General features: G+C 46.8%; 1 protein-coding gene across 8 annotated transcripts in view; it reads left to right on the forward strand.

Moving 5' to 3' along the window:
- The window catches only part of MITF (melanocyte inducing transcription factor), a 191,040-nt gene that overhangs the window by 94,812 nt on the left and 76,699 nt on the right, over window positions 1–19,529 (forward strand). Inside the window, exon 1 of one of the 8 annotated variants that reach the window (XM_060239534.1) lies at window positions 10,097–10,216. The exons of 6 other annotated variants lie outside the window; for them this stretch is intronic. In XM_060239534.1, the coding sequence (XP_060095517.1) occupies window positions 10,161–10,216 (56 nt within the window). In that variant the 5' untranslated portion in view covers window positions 10,097–10,160. Of the gene's footprint in view, window positions 1–10,096; window positions 10,217–19,529 lie in introns of those variants that run through there. One more of the 8 variants, XM_060239530.1, reaches the window with a different exon arrangement.

Genomic DNA, 19,529 nt, shown 5'->3' on the forward strand with positions numbered 1-19,529 from the left:
GATTCATTCTGAAACAGTAGTCCCCTGCTTTCTGTTTTAAGAGAAAAGTTAGATATTTAAAATTTTCACTAATGATTTGTAAGCAGGAAATGGCATACTATACTATTTGTCTCATGCACAGACTTCAACATGAAGGCAGCATTTGACCATGAAGGTCTATATTGACCATTTTACATTGGACTTTTCTGAGTCACTTTCCAAGTGATACTACTGTGCATGTACGTATCTTCTCTCCAATTTTAGCTGGCTTATGGATTTAATTTTCAGCTGTTTTAATGGCAGAATATTGGAGTGGGAAAGCTCTCATGCCTTAAGTACGCAGTAGCTCCTGTAGCTGTATATTATTGTCTCATTTTAATGCAGCCACTAAACTTTTACAGTTGTTGGATGATATGGTGAAGTAGTAGCCAATAGTCTGATGGCATTTGTCTGCATGTCCTTAGCCTGCACCATAGCAAGGAACACAACTATCCAGAATTGCTGGACCTGGTACAACTTGTCTGACTCTGGCTCGGAGCAGAGAATTGGAACACAGAAGGACCCCCTTGATGGGTGGTGCTGGGACCAGCTGCCATGTCTTCTGCACATGCCAGAGCTGCACTACTGGTGACAACCCTCCTGAGCCCTAGCTAGTCCTTTTGCTAGTGCTCAGGAGGAATGGCTGAATGATCTCAGTTTGCTGCACTGTATTTTGAAAACAGAAAGGAGGAACAGAATCTGAGAAACCTCCAAACTACAATGACAACCAATTGCTGAAGAACAAAATGAAGGTTAATTATATGTCATAGAGAACCTCTCACAATGCTGGTTTAACTCCTCACAACAAACTTTACATTATTTCTAACTCTAACATTGAACAAGCTCCTAAGTAAATGGCTTGTTGTTTTACATAGATAAGAACTTAAATATGTACATTAGCAAAATAATCAACGGTTATGAAAGTGAAATCAATAGTTCTTCAGTTTATTTATTTAGATGGAGAAAGTAATTGTCCAGTGGGAAAGGATCTTTGGAATTCCAGGGATAGCACCACATCACACCAGTCATCTTTACACTACTGCTGTGTTTCACTTTCTGGATGTTTTAATTATTTCTTTGTTTGTGTTTTATCTGTCTCTGGTAATAATCTGGGAAGGTCATGTCTAGGGATGTGGAAGATTTTTGTTGTTGTTGCATTTTTCAGATTTGGGGTTGTTGGTCCTTTAAAATTTTGTTTTTGCATTGAAAACCAAATTCCAATATCGGTATTGTATTGGAATTCAGGTAAAATTGGGGAATCCTGAAAATCTTCTTCGTGGTCTCTGTGCTTCACACTCATGGGATAGTGCGCCTGCGCCGATCCCCGCATCGGTATCTGAAAAGCCCGGGATTTTTCCGCGCTCGGCGCCAATGGGCATGCGCAGGCGTCCCAATGCGCATGCTCACCGGCGCCAGCACGGGGATCCCGCCAGTTCCTTTCTGACCGCTGCGCTGAGAGGTTTACCTTTCTGTTTCCCCGGTCGGTGAGAATTCTTGGCCTTGCCTTTTTTTCTCGTTTTAGCCCGTTTATTGTTCCTAGTTAGTTAGTTAGTAGTTTGATAGTTTAGTTAGTGTTAGTGTTAGAAAAAAAAAAGCGTTTTTTGTTTGTCTGGCGGACTGCCCCTTGGGGTATTTCGCCCTCGCTTTCCCCCATTTTTCTCAGACCACTCTGAGTAATTTTACGTGCGGCTTCTTTCTATGGAAAGTCGCTGGGGGTTTTTCAAGCGCTGCCGTGCTTGTGGGAAGAAGATCGCCCCTCCAGATGGCCATTCCCTGTGCCTGCTGTGCCTGGGAGCAGCGCACCGAGTAGAGACTTGCCCGCACTGTCTCCGCTTCTCGAAGCAGACCAGAAAAAATCATGCGGCTCGGTTATCGGCGGCGTTAACCGAATCGGCGCTCCGACCTCATCGACCGATGGAGTCATCGGTACCGAAATCGACCGACACCCCGGCACAGGAGCTTGCATCGGCCGATGCTGCTCCGACACTGACTTTGACCGAACTGCCGGAAGAGCGTGGCTCCACAAAACGTTCCCGCAAGGGCTCGGTGGATACGCCCACTAAGAAGCGCCGAGAGGACTCGGGGACCCGAGCTCCTAAGAAGGCGAAATCAAAGGAGAAGCGGAAGCGACCCCGCACTCCTTCCCCGTCGGTCAGCGCATCGACTTCGGCGGTCCCTAAGCTGCCTAAGAAGATCATGGCCTCTCCACGCCGAAGCCCTGTGATTCAGCAACGCCTATCGGCGTCGGAGCAGGAGCCGGAGATCGACCTGACAACGCTCATCATCTTCCGGGTCCCATCGACGGTCGGCCAGCGAATCGACCTCGGAGGTGGAGGCGTCGGCACCGATAGTCCCACCGGTCCAGTTCAGGCCCCGAGACAGGCGTGAGCCGGAACACTTCTATGCACCTCAACGCTTCCCGATACCACCATGGGAGCAACGCAGGTGGCAACCTCCCTACTCCCGATACGAATCCTGTCGTTGGTACCCTGAGGACTACCAGGACTGGGAGCGAGCATCGGAATTCTCCTCCATGTCGAGGGTATCGCACCGATCCCGGAAGGCGTTGGTGTCGGTCCCCCCGGACCGACAGTTAGTCCCGGTCGAAACTGTACGAAGATCACCGGTCCAGCTTCCACCGCGAGAGTCGACCCCGATTCTCTCGGGGCACTCCGCCCATCAAGACTCCTCATCATCGGAGTCGGACAATGAAGCCCAAGACTTAGAACCTTCATCGGTCTCCCAGACGGCTGAGGATCTTCCGATTTCGCCTTCGGAAGATTTGAAGTCTTATGGGGACCTAGTGAAACGCATTGCTGCCACCCTCAGACTGCCTGTGACCCAGCCAGAACCCGTAGTGGACGACAACGTGTTCGATATCATGCAGAAGAACACGTCCACTGCGGTCGCCCTGCCGGTCACCAAGGTGATCCTTCAAGTTATCAAGGAACCTTGGAGTAAGCCTTCCTCGACTCCTGTATCCTCCAAACGGCTGGACCATATGTACAGGGTCCAGGAGACAGGGGCTGAATTTTTATTCACCCACCCACGGCCTAACTCGGTGGTAGTCTCTTCTTCCTCAAAGGCTAGGAAGGTCCACTCCTCTCCGCCTGACAAAGAAGGGAGGAAGATTGACGGAATGGGCCGCAAGGTCTATTCAGCGGGGGCACTCGGCATCAAGGTATCTAACTATGCCGCCTGCATGGCTAGGTACCAATATGCCGTGTGGGAATAACTTTCCCCGTTCCTCTCTTCTCTAAGTGAAGATAAGAGGGCTGCTGCAACCAAGCTGCAGAAAGAAGGTCTCGCTGTGGCCAGACAACAACTGGCTGCAGCGAAACATATGGTGGAGGCTTCAGCTAAGCAAATCACCGCTGCAGTCTGCATTCGGCGACACTCCTGGCTCAGGTCTACGGCACTCCACCAAGATACAAAAACCTTCATTGAAGATCTGCCTTTTGAGGGTGACGGGCTCTTCAGCACCACAACTGACACGGCGCTGCAAGAGTTCGACAAGAGTGTCAAGACTTCTAAAAACTTGGGCATCCAATCTACCCCCAAGGCTTCCAGATCCAGGCAGTGGCCTAAGCCCTGGACCAAGAAGCCCTACCAAAGGTTCTCCCCCGAGCAATGGTGTCCTCGACCTGCACAGCCGGAACGACCCTCTTACTCTGGTAACGGCAGGAACCGTTACGGGGCCCAATCCTCCAACAAGTCTAAGGGGACTCGTCCCCAGAAGCAGGGGGTTTGACTTCCCGCAAGCACGCGTCATCGCCCCCACTGTTAGCTCATCCATCCGCCTACGCCCTTTCCTGCCTGCCTGGGAGTTGATCTCCACAGACAGGTGGGCTCTGTCCATCGTAAAAGAGGGCTACAAAATAGAGTTTGTTCAGACCCCGAATCAGTCCGTGGTAGTTACCACTCCCCCTTCCCCACCTCTGCTGGCGGAGGTGACCAACCTCCTACAGAAACAAGCCATAGAGGTAGTTCCACCAGAGGCCAGGACAGGAGGCTTCTACTCCCGTTACTTCTTGGTCCCCAAACGGGACGGGGGCCTGAGGCCTATCATGGACCTCCGGAGTCTGAACAAATTTATTCTGTACCAGAAGTTCAGAATGGCCACACTGCAAACAATCCTGCCTCTCATCAATCAGGGAGACTGGATGGCGACCCTGGACCTCAAGGATGCCTACTTTCATGTCAGCATTCACCCTGTGTTCAGACGTTTCCTAAGGTTTGCAGTGGGTGCTCGGCACTTCCAGTTCAGGGCCCTGCCTTTTGGACTGTCTACTGCTCCTCGGGTGTTCACGAAGCTGATGAGTGTGGTGGCTGCCCACCTTCATCTTCAGGGAGTCGTTGTCTTCCCATACATCGATGACTGGCTTCTTGTGGCAAGGTCGAGGGAGAGCTTAACAACACATATTGCCATCACTCTGCGTCTTCTCAACACCTTGGGGTTGCAGGTCAACCTGGAGAAATCCCATCTTACTCCGTCAAAGACAGTTCAATTCATAGGGGCTCTGTTGGACACAGATCAACACCGAGCATTCCTTCTTTCGCAGAGAGCAAAGGACATCATCAGTCTGGTACAGCTACTTCAAAGGCGGCAGTGGGGCACAGCCCAGCAGCTCCAGCGGATGCTGGGGCTGATGGCTGCGACGACAAGCGTGCTACGTTTCGCAAGATTACGAATGAGGGGACTACAGTTATGGTTCTTGCGCCATTTTCGCCCTCTCATAGACTCACCTCGAAAGAGGTTCACCATCCCACCTGGGACTCTCCAGTCACTGCAATGGTGGGGATCAGAGAGCAACATCTGCCAAGGGGCTCCCTTCCATCTTCCAACTCCCAATGTGACTATCGCTACCGATGCTTCCCTGTGGGGGTGGGGAGCACACCTGGAGGATCTATGTGTGGGAGGTCAATGGCCACCGAAACTGAGTCGGTGCCACATAAATTACCTAGAACTGCTGGCGGTTCACTTTGCCCTTTGCTCTTTCCGTCCACTGTTAGCGGGGAGGACTGTGGCACTGCTTACGGACAATACCACGGCCCTGTGCTATATAAACAGACAGTGAGGGACAGTGTCTCGCAGGTTGTGCTCGCTGGGGATGGATCTCTGGACGGAGTGCCTCCAGTGGGACATTTTTGTGAAGGCAACACATCTGCCGGGGGTCCTCAACATACGGGCGGACTCTCTCAACAGGGGTGGTGCTTCCCCACACGAATGGGAACTGCAATGGCGATTCCTAGAGCTGGTGTTCCAGCTCTGGGGGTACCCACAGCTAGATGTCTTTGCCACGGCGGAGAACAAGAAGTGCCCCTTGTTCTGTGCCAGGGGAGGTGCAGATCCAGCCTCGTTGGGAGACGGACTCCTACTTCCGTGGGGGGGTTGGTTCCTTTATATGTTCCCACCCCTACCTCTGCTGACGAGGGTAGTCCACAAGCTAGTGCAGGAGAGGCCGCGTTGCATCCTGGTGACTCCTTGGTGGCCCCGTCAGAGCTGGTTCTCGATCCTGCTCCGGCAGTCGAAGGGGGTCTTCTACCAGTTCCCGGCAGATCCGGACCTGTTGTCGGCCCAGGGCGGGCACATACTCCACCACAATGTGCCTCACCTGAAATTGACAGCGTGGTTCATCGACCACTAGGTTTTTCCACCAGGGTTCAGCAAGTCCTCCAAAGCAGCAGGAAACCTTCCACTCGTGCCTCTTACGAGAGGAAGTGGAAGAAATTTAGTAACTTTGTGGCTGCCTCTCCTAGGCCGCCTGACTCTGTTGGGCTTTCGGCAATTTTTGAGTTTCTTTTAGCCTTGGTGGATGAGGGGCTGGTATTCCCCTCCATCAAGGTTTATTTGGCAGCTATCTCTGCTTTCCATGGTTCAGTAGAGGGTTACTCTGTTTTCGCTCACCCTCATTCCAAGAGGTTCATGAAGGGACTGTTTCGCCTTCACCCTCCTTCTAGATCCCGCCACAGTTGTGGGACTTGACTCTGGTTCTGGACAAGTTGACTCGTTGTCCTTTTGAACCTATGGCAACATGTTCCTTACAACTTTTGTCTTGGAAGACTGCATTTTTGGTTGCCATTACCTCGGCACGTCGTGTGGGGGAGCTCACAGCGATGTGCTGTGACTACCCCTACCTTGTCTTTAGGGAATCAGGGGTCTCCCTGGCTCCGGACATCACTTTTCTCCCCAAGGTGGTTTCTCAGTTCCACCTTAACTTAGAAGTTTCATTACCCACGTTTTACCCTAGCCCTTCCTCGGATGAGGAACGTAGGTTGCATGCGTTAGATGTTAAGCGTGCCCTCCTGTTTTATTTAAATCGTTCACGGGGTTTTCGTAAGGACAATCAACTTTTTGTCTCCTACTCTGCCCCTAAGTTAGGTTCCAAGATTTCGTCTCAGAGACTTTCCAAGTGGCTTACTGAGACGATTAAACTTTGTTATTTGTTGGCAAAGAAGCCTTTACCTGGACCTATTCGTGGACACTCCACAAGGGCAATGGCCACGTCGGTGGCATTCCTGAAGGGTGTGTCCCTTTCCAATGTCTGCAAGGCGGCTACCTGGTCTTCTCCGCATGCCTTCATGAAGCACTACACGCTGGATGTGCATGCTCAGCAGAGGACTCGGTTGGGAGCTGCGGTGCTGCAAGCTGTTTCTTCAGGTTGACCGTCTTCCCGCCTCCAGGTATGCTTTGCTTGCTAGTCTCCCATGAGTGTGAAGCACAGAGACCACGAAGAAGATAGACAGGTTGCTTACCTGTAACTGTAGATCTTCGAGTGGTCATCTGTGCATTCACACTACCCGCCCTCCTTCCCCACTGCTGACGGTCTCCCTCCAGTAAGGGGCTTCCAGCGGTCAGGAAGGAACTGGCGGGATCCCCGCACTGGCGCCGGTGAGCATGCGCATTGGGACGCCTGCGCATGCCCATTGGCGCCGAGCGCGGAAAAATCCCGGGCTTTTCAGATACCGATGCGGGGATCGGCGCAGGCGCACTATCCCATGAGTGTGAATGCACAGATGACCACTCGAAGATCTACAGTTACAGGTAAGCAACCTGTCTTTTTCAGCTCCGTTATACCCCATAGGACCATTATAGCCAATGGCAAACCTCCTAGGGTATATTCAGTGGGTGATGGGGGGGAGGGGGTTTGAAGTAGAGGCACTAAATTTTCAGTGCACTGCAGCCTCTTCCCAAAAGAACCCCCAAGTTTCAAAAAGTTTGGACCAGGGTATCCAGTTCTGTGGGCCATCCTCCATTATTTCCAATGGGGGGAAAAGAAAGCTAGACAGACATACAGCCTAGCAGATTCTCCTAGAGAGTCTCTGCAGTAGAAAGTGAGGTGTGGGAGGGGGCATGTTTGCAAGGCCAGCAGCAGAATCACTGCAGTGTGCTCAGCAGAACCACTCCGTTGTGGCAATGCCAATAACTAAGGTCAGATCTGAGAATCTGTGAAGTAAAGGGGAGAGGGATTTCTGCAAGGACAGCAGAACCAGTGCAGTAGTTGCTGCCCAGCAGCAGAACCCAATGCCAGCCTACTGGTGCCCAGCAGAGCCTACTGCCAATTTACTACTGCCGAGCAGCAGAAACCAGTGCCAATGTGGCAGCAACAGAACTAACCAGTGTCACACCAGAAACATTGTTGAGCTTTGATTTGCCACAGTGGCACTGGGTTCTACTGCTGGGCAGCAACTACTGCACTCATTCTGCTGTCCTGCAACCCCCCTCCCCCCTTGCTTGGATTGTGATTCTGTGCTTGATATCCAGGGCTGGCTCGCCCACTAGGCAAACTAGCTGCTTGCCTAGGGTGCCAGGAGGGAGGGGGTGCCGAATTGGGCTTCCCCTCTGCCCATGACAAATGTCTAGTTTGCCTGTCTGCCTCTCTCTCTCCCCCCCCCCCATCACTGCGGTGGCACCTTCCCTTCCCTCCCTTTCTGCCCACCCCCCATTGCCACCGCTGGGGCACTTTCCCTCCCCTCCCTTTCTGCCTGCCCCCCAGTCGCCACCAGCCCTTCCCTTTCCTCCCTTTCTACCCCCTCTGATCACAGAGGCTTTGCCCTACTGGCTTTGACGCAGCCAGCATCTTATCCCCATGCCTGCCACCTACTCGTGAGTAGGCGGCAGGTGCGGGGCTACTTGCAAGTAGGGGCAGACACGGGGCTACTCCAAGTAGGGGCAGGCACGGGGCTACTTGCAAGTAGGCAGCAGGCCCGGTGACTCAGGGCGGAGCTGTGCTGCCTAGGGTGCCAGAAGGGCTAGGGTTGACCCTGTTGATATCAGTCCTGAGCTGGCATTTGCTACAGTGCTCCAGGGTGCTTCTGCTGGGCACTGGTAGGTTGGCACTGGATTCTGCTGCTAAGCAGCCACTATTGTACTGGTTCTGCTATCCTGCAACCCCCCCTCCCCCTTGCTTGGATTCTGGGCTTGACATTAGTTCTGTTGAACTGGCCTGGCATTTGTCACATTTGTCACAGTGGCATTAACTTATTATGCTTTAGTGTGCCTCTACCTCAAACCCCCTCCCCCCAGCCCCAAAACCATGGAATATACTCTAGGATATTTGCCATTGACTATAATGGCTCCATGGGGTATAATGAAGTTGAAAAATTCGGGATTCCTGAATTAATTTGGGATTCTCTTATAAGTAAGATGAATCAAATCTGATTCCGCTTAACTAATACCTGACTCATGATGAAAAGGCATGATTTGAATATTAAGTCAGCTCAAAAATGCCAAATGCACATCCCCAGTCATGTCCAATGTCCTTTGGGGGGGGAAAAACCTCCATACATGATAATTTGAGGTTGCGGTTTGCAAATAGTGTTGGAAAGGAAGTCCTGGCCATATCAGTGAGCCTTGTCTTGGTGTTCTGCCCTGATTAAACACCCCCCCCCCCCAAGTTTCCTTTAACAGGGCTTGCCCACATGAAGTGGTCAGGGACAAGTAAAAGAATAGACTTCACTATTTTAATTTTTCAGAAAGACTTCCAAGAATGGATTTGTGCTGTTAATGATTATAAGAATGCTCCAGAATCATTAATCCATACTATTAATGTAACATTATGAGAATTCACATCTATGTGCAGTGGAAAAACTGGAGGAGAAATCTACTCTCTAGACAGTGTCCAACAACACATTGACTAAGGCAAATTAATACTTAACTGAGCCATATAGTGGCATGGAGAACCATAAATTTAAAGTACTTTCATTTAAGCCCTGTTAGTCGTTGTAATATCAAAATCTTACAAAATATCAACATTTTACAAAAAGAGATATCCCATTATGTGTGAAAACTGCACTGGGATTACTCTGGCTATGCATTCATGAAAATATGTGCATGTAAAAACCATGATTTTCATGTGCCAGTCAGTCTATACACATGCATACATTTATCTTCTGAACTACTGAAGATATAATTTGAAGAAAATGGGCTGTAGCTTAAGATGCAAATGGATATTCAGTATTTTGTGCCATCTTATATTTTGTGTGTGATTTTGGTTTTATGTTCTTTGATGCTACTTTGTAGCTTTGTTTGTCTTATGTGTGCATGGTTTTTATAGGCAATTTATATGGTATTTATCCATACATTGAATGCACTGTTTCTATAGATGTATATGCGCAGAAATTGAAACTGGAGCAAAATTAGAGGTTAAGTTCACTCAAAGGAGAACTGAATTTGAAAGTGGGACTTCTGGGTTGAAACACCAGGCAGGAATTAAATAAATAAAACTAATTCCAGCTGCTATGTTACTGAACTCTTCCCCTCCTCTCCCCGCTTCTGTTTGTGTCTTGCTTTTGAATCTGATAGCAAAATACTTAATTTGCTATAGCTAAGGCGAGTACAATAAAGCAGAATAGTTTGGGACTTTTTAAAACTTAGAATTCTCTCAGCAGCTTTCTCTTCAATCCTCCACGTACCCCTCCCCCACCTTAAATGTAGTGCTTTCTTCCACATATTCAGGTAGGTGCTGGATTAAACAGGTCTGCTAATGCAGAGACACTAAGGCACCACAGAAACACCGAGCTCCATCTGGATTGGAGTTGCCAAGAGCCACCCCTAGTGACACATTCTGTGCCAGGACTTGGTTTGACTTTGACTCTTCTCCAAGGGCTTTGCAGAGCACCTTAAAACAGGAAGGGGAAAGATGGAAACTCTTAGAATCCCAATGTTCATGCCTTGTTCCTTTGAAAGCCTCTGTCTGTAAGTGCCACTTCCTTTGAGGGGAGGGAGGGCATCTTGTTCAATGATTGCTTTAAAACAGAAGCATCTTTTATATAGGGTTTATACATACTGTACTGCTTTAGCTTCATTGCTATCTAAAAGGTACAGCGGCTGTGTCTGCAGGGCTAAGATAAAGGCAGAAACTTAAATATTGAAAAAGAGATACATGACATATCTTTTTCTTAGTGGCTTTTCTTTTGTTACAGTAACAAGAATTTAAAAGTGTGACAAAAATGGGCTGGACTGGAACGTGTTGTGGGTTTGAGAATGACGAGCCCCTTGTTTAGAATTTGAGGTGATTTTGGAGATTTTTATTTAGCCCTTTTAAAGACTTGTGTTTTATAGCTGAGGCAAAATGCAGAATAATATACCTATATTCTAATCTGAGGTATCATTTACTGCAGGGGTGGCCAATGGTAGCTCTCCAGATGTTTTTTTTGCCTACAACTCCCATCAGCCCCAGCCAGCTGGGGCTGATGGGAGTTGTAGGCAAAAAAACATCTGGAGAGCTACCGTTGGCCACCCCTGATTAGTGGTTGACATGTTAAGTTTTTAAATGACTCCTTGGATTAAAGGATAGAATTTAATTTGTGATGATAAATAATGTCAAACAGAACAGGCTTTCTCATCTTTTGTTAGGAGATTTGGGCCAGAGGGATGCTAGAATTTTAGGTCCCTGTCAGAAGGGTTGAGTGCATATACAGATGTTCCTTAAGCCAAGGAAGGAGATGAAGGCTTCAGTGTGTCATCCAGCACAAGTAGCTACTTAGGGTTGCCAACTCCTGGTTGGAAAATACCTATAGATTTTAGTGGAGCCTAGGGAGGGTGGTGTCTGAGGAGGGGAGGAACCTCTGCAGGGTATAGTGCCATACACTCCACCTTCCAAAGTAGCTGTTTTCTCTGGGTGAACAAATCTCAGTCATCTGGAGAGCAGTTGTGATTCCAGGAGATCTCCGGGCTCCACCTGGAGGTTGGAAACCCTACTTAGGGAAACAAGCAGGGCCAAAATTCAGCCATTGTTGTTGGGTGATGACTAAGAAAAGGACTTCTTCCAGGTCTGTGTTAGTCTGACTTCTAGGAGTCTGAAGTATTTTTTTTTTGTAGCCCTGACTTTATATATTTTGAAGGTTCCCTGTTGAATCTCTAGTTCACTGCTTGGTAAAAGATTTCCAACTGGCTGAAAGCTGCTTGTCCTCCCCACAAGTGAATGAGCATTCAAGCAAATCAACTTGCAGCATTTTATTGAATAGCAACTCATTCAGAAAGCACCTCCAGAGCTTAATAATTATTTAGTGAATGTTCTTGGGTCATGAGAGAGGCTCTCATTAGATTAGGAAAAGCATTATTGTTCAGCAGCTTGTGAAGGTGTGTTTAAAGATGGTAAGGGTGGGAAAAAAATGGGAAAATACCAAATGGGGGTGTAACTCTTCAGGCTACGGATTTTTTTCAGAAAAAAATTAAAGATCTTGGAGTGTGTGAATGTTAATCAGACAGACAGCATGCAGTGTGAGAAGTGTTCAATGAGCAAAACCAAAACCAAAAGTTGCTGGAACACTGCTGGGGAACTGAGGCTGATTCCGCACCCACCTTTCTCCGGGGCAGGCTTCTGTTTCTGGGCGGAGCAAACTGGCAATTTTGCACCAGTTGCTCTGCGCCAGCATCTTGTGCGGGGCAAATACGTGATTTGCCCCATCGCAGTGTAAACCTGTTTTTTCATGTTTACACTGCAGCGGGGCAAATCGCGGGTTTGCCCCGCTCAAGATGCTGGTGTGGATTAACTGGTGCAAAATTGCCAGTTTGCTCTGCCCAGAAATGGAAGCCTGCCCCAGAGAAAGGTGAGTGCGGAATCAGCCTCAGTGTCACAGGATACATTCATATACCTCTCATCAGTAGCTATTTGACATTTTTTTCTGTATTATGAAACTAAATGAGTAAAAATTAATAGCAATTCATGCTATTACTCTGGGAACACCTATGTAAGGGTCAGAATTTTGATTCAAAACATAAGGCTAGATTTGTTCTGTGAATGGAAATCTGTGTCTGTGAGCAGAAACATTTGAAAAATTTCTTATTGGCCTTTCAGCAGTGTTCTTAAAGTAAGGTGCAAATAACTGGTTAATTTACCTGCACAATTAAACCACTGGCAGAAAAATTATGTGTTAAATTTAATTTCTAGGCCACATTCCCATGTGAAACAGGGTTCAGGGCAGTGAAGAACAAATTTCATAATAATTTCATAATTAAGAGCAACAAAAACAGTTAAGAACACTAAATACTCATTACTAAAGGCATGAATCAATAAATGTTCAGAAGTCTCAGAAAGGGCCTATCTTTGGCAAATCACAACAGAAACTTTGTTTCAAAGACTAGTTAACACCACAAAGAGTCTTTGCTGTGTGGTAGCCACCATTTAATAATAGGTAGACAACCAAAAAGTGACACATCTTAAATGTGGTGATTTCTGGGGTTCATATAAGGCGGTGAGCCATATAAGAACAGGCATTCCTTCATGTATCCTAGGCCAAGGCCATAAAACTATGTTGGTCAGAACAGTAACCAGTAGAGAACATAAGAGAAGCCATGTTGTATCAGACTGATGGCCCATCCAGTCCCAACCCTGTGTTACACAGTGGCCAAAAAAGCCAGGTGCCATTAGGTGCTCATACATGATCTGTACTGTGTACTCCCTGCAGATAACACTGGAAATAAATTAGGCTGCCCGGCTGCCAGCTAACTGCTGCTTCTAAATAGCCTGCAAGGATTATTAATGCTTTTTCAACTGCCTTCTACTTCCATTTGTTTATATGCCTTAATATGTGTAATGTAATGCAATTTTTTCATTTATTTTATTTTATTTCTAATTAATCAAGAATAAAACTAGAAATATTACAAATAAATAAATAGCCTTCAAGGACAACCCTAGATAAATTTCAGTAGTCCAGTAGGAAGGCACACACACATGCACATTAGTGGCCAAATCCTCCTTTGGAACCAATCCTTCAGTACATGCTCTTATATTTTAGGGAGTAATACAGTTCACTGTAGAATTCAGAGTAAAGTCAGATAGTTGGGGCCGTACCCATTGGAGAATATATGAGAAAGCACTGTGCCAGGGTACTAAATCTACAGATGGATCTTTTCTGTGAGATATGTGATTGCAGTTATGTTTCCTGCTTATGAATTCTTTGTGGGAAGTCCACACACAGCTTGCAGGGCTAGATCGGGGGGGCGCAGAGGGGGGTGCTTGTCCCAGGCGCCGACAGAGGGGAGGGGTGCCAAATTGGGTATGGAGCACATTGTATTCTATGGGACTATAAAATAGAATGGCCCATAAGGGGGCACCATTTTTTGATTTTGCCCCCCCCTCAAAAAACATGTAGATCCAGTCCTGATGGCTTGTATATTTTGGCAACCCCAATTGTGGTAGATATACCATTTAAATATGGCGTTGTCCTTAATGCACATCTGTCTAAACATTCCATGCTTTTAACTTGTTTGTGCACAGCACATATAAGGACATGCAGCATTAGTACCAGGATGACTATGCCACTGTGTTCTTAATGCTGCACACAAACTGGGAACTTTTAAGCACATTACTTTTTTTTTTTTTTTACTCAATGACTTTTTTTGCTACTGTGGAAACTACGGGGCATGTACCGTGGCACAGCCTGTTTTCAGGAACAGAGTCTGAGGAACTGAGCCAAATTGAGTTGACTAGAGATAAAAGTTATTAAGGAAATGAAAAACTGTTAAGTCTCCAGGTCCTGGTGGCATGCACTTGAGAGTTAGGGTTGCCAAATCCAACCCCAGAAATATCTGGGGACTTTGGGGGTGGAGCCAGGAGACATTGGGGTGGAGCTAGGGGGGAGGGGCCCATCTCGGAGGAGCAGCCACGGCGAGCAGAGAAGAGGCCGCCGCGCCGCTGCCGCCTCGCCCGCTCCGCCTCTGGGACGGAAGCGTTGGGGGGGTGGAGGCGGGCCGGGAGCGTGGCGAGCCGCAAGTCCGGGTCCTAGAAGGGCCCGGATTTGCGGCTCGCCATGCTCCTGGCCTGCCTCGCCCTCCCCTGCGCTGCTGCCGCCTCTTGGCTGCTCCTCCAAGATGGGCTCAGCCTGGGCCCATCTCGGAGAAGAAACTGCGGTGGGTGGGGAGGGGGGCGGCAGCGGCGCGGCGGCCTCGCCGGCTCCAGGATCCGGCGGCTCGGCGCCGTTTCCCCCCTCTCCCCCCGCTTCCATTTTTTGGGGGAGCGGGGGAAGAGGGTGGAAATTCTGGGGTCCCCCGCCAGGGCGGGAGGGTTGGGAAGCCTATTGAGAGTTCTTAAGGAACTCAGATGTAAGATAGTTAATTTGCTAACCCGTATATGTAGTGATGGCCACAGGAAGAAATAGCTTTAAAAGGAGGGTTACATAGATTCATGGAGGATAAGTCTATCAATGGCTACTAGCCATGGTTTCTGAGGGGAACCTCCACATTCAGAGGAACTAAACCTCTGAATCCCAGAGCCAGGAGGCAACCTCAAGGGAAGGCCTCAGCCTCTGTGCCCTGTTTTTGGCTGTCCAGAGAAACTGATTGACCACTGTGTGAGACAGGATGCTGGACTAGATGGACCACTGGTCTGATCCAGCAGGGCTCTTCTTATGTTCTTAAGCTAAATAATATCACGCATTACATGGACTGCACACTTAAACTGGGCCTCTGTGTGAGTGTTCTATGGTTATTTGCCTGGCCAAACGTTAGCCTGCTCTAGACATGCAACAAAACAAGCTAGTAGACTGGGCTTGAATTATCTTGGACAGTGGGTGATGGATGCCAGAATGCTTTCCCCATCTTAAAAAAAGGCCATGAAAACTTAAAAACAAGCTCAGAGGGAATGAGACTTTTATGTGGAAAGTGCCATCAAGCTGCAGTTGACTTATGGTGACCCCATCAGGTTTTCAAATCAAGAAATGAATAGAAGTGGTTTGCTATTGCTAGCCATTGTGTAGCAACCCTTGAGTTCCTTGAGAGCCAATTTGGTGCAGTGGTTAAGTGTGCGGACTCTTACCTGGGAGAACCGGGTTTGATTCCCCACTCCTCCACTTGCAGCTGCTGGAATGGCCTTGGGTCAGTCATAGCTCTCACAGAGTTGTCCTTGAAAGGACAGCTTCTGTGAGAACTCTTTCAGCCCTACCTACCTCACAGGGTGTCTGTTGTGGGGGAAGAAGATAAAGTTGATTGTAAACCACTCTGAGATTCTGGTTCAGATAGAAGGGTGGAGTATAAATCTACGGTTGTCTTCTTTTTCTTCTCCTCTTCCTCCCCAAGCTTAGCTTTTGAGATTGAATGTGATCAGGCTAGCCTAGCCATCCAAATAAAGGCTATTTTATGTATAGTGGCATAAAAAGCTCATCCTCCTCTAGCCTGAACCAGTTCATTCTCCCTCTCTCCCCAGGTCCCTGCTACATGTGTGGACCATGGCATTGTGAATGCAACTTTACAGAGCTACCAAAACTGTGTGTGGTAGTATGTGTTTGTTACCTACTCTCTAAACTGGGTGCAAGCTGTACAGGGCTCACAGACTACATTCAGTTTGTCAAGGCTCCCACTCCCCACTTTCTCCCCTCCCTGGCCTACTTTGTTTTTCTTCCAATGTCATATGTCAAGAGTCTAGAAGAAGGTGAGAGTCAGATTAGCCCAGTGCATCTGCAGGCTTGCTGCTGAAGTGTAGTGCTTGAAATCATATAAAGATGGACATATGGTACAATGCTAAATTTGCTTGCTAGAGTGTAATCCATTAGACACCAACTGGCTTTACTCCTTTTATGTCCTCAGTACCTTTACTGTAGCTACCTGAGTATGTAAAGACCTTGTTTGTGGATTGTTTGGTTTAGCTACTTCCATGATTAGTGTGGGGACCAACCACTTTAATGTTAGATATGGAGATGTACACACCTTTTGCAGCCATGCTCACAGTAACATTGCCTATTCTGTTACTTTGGCAACCTGTCAAATAAATCCACAGAAATGACTAGCCATTCAAATTTCTGTTTGCCTGTGTACTTGCTTCTTTTGTGACATGACCTCCCCCCCCCCCCCATAATGTATAGCTTTCTTGCCTGGTCTCCAAAAGATGATCAGTATAGGTGTGACATTATGCAGATATTGGCAGTAGATACCCTATTTAAAATGCTTTTGTTGTAGAATTGCAGTGGTTTTCAGAGAGGTAGCTGGAGGACTGGACTGAGTGGTATAGATTTGGAGACCTTTCTTTCTCTCTTTTAGCTTAACTGCTGTGTTTTCTGGATCTCTATACCCAATGAGGTATGGGTATTCTCTTTTATGAGGAGCCCTGTGGCGCAGAGTGGTAAGCTGCAGTACTGCAGTCCAGGCTCTGCTCACAACCTGAGTTTGATCCCAGTGGAAGCTGGGTTCAGGTAGCCAGCTCAAGGTTGACTCAGCCGTCCATCCTTTCAAGCTCAGTAAAATGAATACCTAGCTTGCTGGGGGTAAAGTATAGATGACTGGGGAAGGTAATAGTGAAACCACCCTGTAACAAAAAGTCTGCCAAGAAAATGTTGTGATGTGACATTAACCCGTGGCAATGACTTGGTGCTTGCACTGGGGAGTACCTTTATTCTTTTATGAACCATTTTGAGCCCTTTTTGATGAAACGAGGGATATAGATATTTTAAATAAAAATAATTTTTCACACGTTACCCATAACTATTGAGGCATTCTTGGATACCTGGATTAGTCAACTGGGATTGGTTTTTTAATGATCACTCAGTCTTACTCTCTGTGCTGCCCTCAGCCTACATTGCCCTATCTGTATTGGTTGTGCTTTTTATATCTAGATCGATAGCCATATGAAAATAATTTGAATGCCAAAGTGTGTCTGTGTGTGTTTGTGTTTTGTTAGTAGTTTAAATCATAAAGACTGCTGAATCAAGTGCAGAATGAAGTACAAAGTGTTACCACACACACACAAAGATTGGGTGTGTGGTGGTGGTTTGTGGGTTCGTTGACTTAATTAAATTGGCTTTCTGCAGCTGGAGTCTGCTTTCCCTGCTATGATATTAATAGGGAAAGCCAGTGGTTTATCTAAATTTGTACAAGGGTGTTGACATATATATTTACTCATAGATCAGAGATATCAGTTTCACTGTTGAAGACCTGGAAGGCAGAGCACATATGGCAAGTACTGTTTATGAAAAAAAAGGTGGGATGGGTAAGCTCATGGCACGAGTGAAGGAAAGGCAAAAATGTTCCAAAGAGAAAGAGGGTATGTTTTCATTTCAGAGCAAACTAGCAGACTGTGATGTATATAAGGTATCAGGATTGCCTGTAATCCATGACATGTTAATTTGAAAAGGACTGGGCTGTACTCAGTGGGGCTACCGTGTAATAAGGAAGCTGGGAACTGCAGCTGGTGGCCTGGGTCCAGAGAAACAGGAATGTGCTTCAAAATAAAATTGAGTGTAATGTTTTCCTCCAATGAGAAATATCCATGGAATTATACGTCGGAATATGCTGAAAGGTAAAATCCTGTTGGGTTTTCAGGAGGGTTTTATGAATGAGGCAAGGATACTTTGTATCCTATCTTATGGGGGACAAAGTGTGTAGTGACATGGTGGACAAAACATGTAGTGACCCTTTAGAGAGTCAGTTTGGTGTAGTGGTTAAATGTGAGGACTCTTATCTGGGAGAATCAGGTTTAATTCTCCACTCCTCCACTTGCAGCTGCTGGAATGGCCTTGGGTCAGCCATAGCTATCATAGAGTTGTCCTTGAAAAGGCAGCTTCTATGAGAACTCTCTCAGCCCCACTCACCTCACAGGGTGTCTGTTGTGGGGGAAGAAGATAAAGGAGGTTGTAAGCCACTCTGAGACTCTGAGATTTGGAGTGGAGAGTGGGGTATAAATCTATGGTTTTCTTCTTCTTTATAGACTGTGTTTCAGTCTCAATAATTTCCAATGGAATTTGATGAACATACATTGCTTTCCCTTGACTAACTATGTGTGCATCCATATCACAACCAAATACATACCAGGGTGGGAACAAACAGGTCAAGATGCAGGAAGAAACCAGGTTTGGAGCTTTCCAGCATTTTAAAGTGAAATTTCAGCCTTGGTGGTTCCCCCATTTAAGGAGTCACAGTATGAGTGGAGGAGATCAGCTTTTCTACCTGTACAGGCTTTGTTTTGTTTCTCTGAAACCAATATCCCAACCTCAGCTATAAGACCTAACAGGTGGAGGGGACACTGTTACTCTTGTCTGTTTCTTCTGCTTTTGTGCGCTGAAAACAGCCAAGAAACGTGTGTGTGTTAAACATAATTTTCCTTTGCCTCGTGGTCCCAGTCCAATCCAGAGTATCCTGCAGCTGCAATTCTTACTTTAAATCCTGGGGAGCACAGGTTGTGAAAATGTCAGCTTATTTTGCTTTGTCTTAAGTAGAATGTTTGGAATATAATTTTTCTTGCCTCTTAGATCAGAAGCCTTTGTTAGAGGATTCTTTAGCCTGATTTGTAATATTTCCCTCTTGGGCCCTTAAGACTTCAGGTTGCTGTTGGATGAAACCTGCTTCTTGATACATTTTGATAGCAGGCAACCTGCCATTTCTGTTATGTTTTGCTAAAAGGAATCACCGGGCCTTTACTTAGTACTTGAAATCTCTCTTAAAACCATTTCCTATTTTCAGAAAAACAGTAATGCCCAAACATTTCTGTGAAAATAAAGCCACATTTTATAGGTTGTTTATTTGTAGCTAGGGTGAAAATTACTTTGGTTGTGGAGAAAGCTTTTCCCATTTTCATAGTTTTGGTCTCTGTTAGTGGTGCACAATCCTTTTCTTTAGCTCTTTCCATGTGAAGAAGAGTAATATTTCAGCATGAATCTCTGATGGTGTTCTTTTATCACTCAGATAAGATCTTTCCCCACAGGCTCCTCTTCTTGTTCAGCTAGAAGCCCTCCTAATTCTTCTGTTTCTTATTTGACAAAACACTGGCAATCCTTTGGGGAACTCAAGTGGGAGCAGGAAGATTAGTTCTCTATTGGCTGCATATTGCAAAATAATCTCTCCACATTCCAAATGTGAGTAATGCTTTGGTACAGCGGAGGTAACAATAGATACCTCTATAGTTTTTTAAGCCAAATAGATTTTTTTAAAAGCACCTGTAAAAGAATAAATCATAGCCCTTAGCATTTGGGATGAGATTCAGAACAGTATTTGGATGGCTTTGAACATGTAATGTGAAATTAAAATGCCACACTTTTTTTCTAAGGTTGGATGATTTAAGGTGATGCATTTGAAGTATATT

The sequence above is a fragment of the Heteronotia binoei genome, chromosome 5, assembly GCF_032191835.1.
Source record: "Heteronotia binoei isolate CCM8104 ecotype False Entrance Well chromosome 5, APGP_CSIRO_Hbin_v1, whole genome shotgun sequence".
Lineage (NCBI taxonomy): Eukaryota > Metazoa > Chordata > Lepidosauria > Squamata > Gekkonidae > Heteronotia > Heteronotia binoei.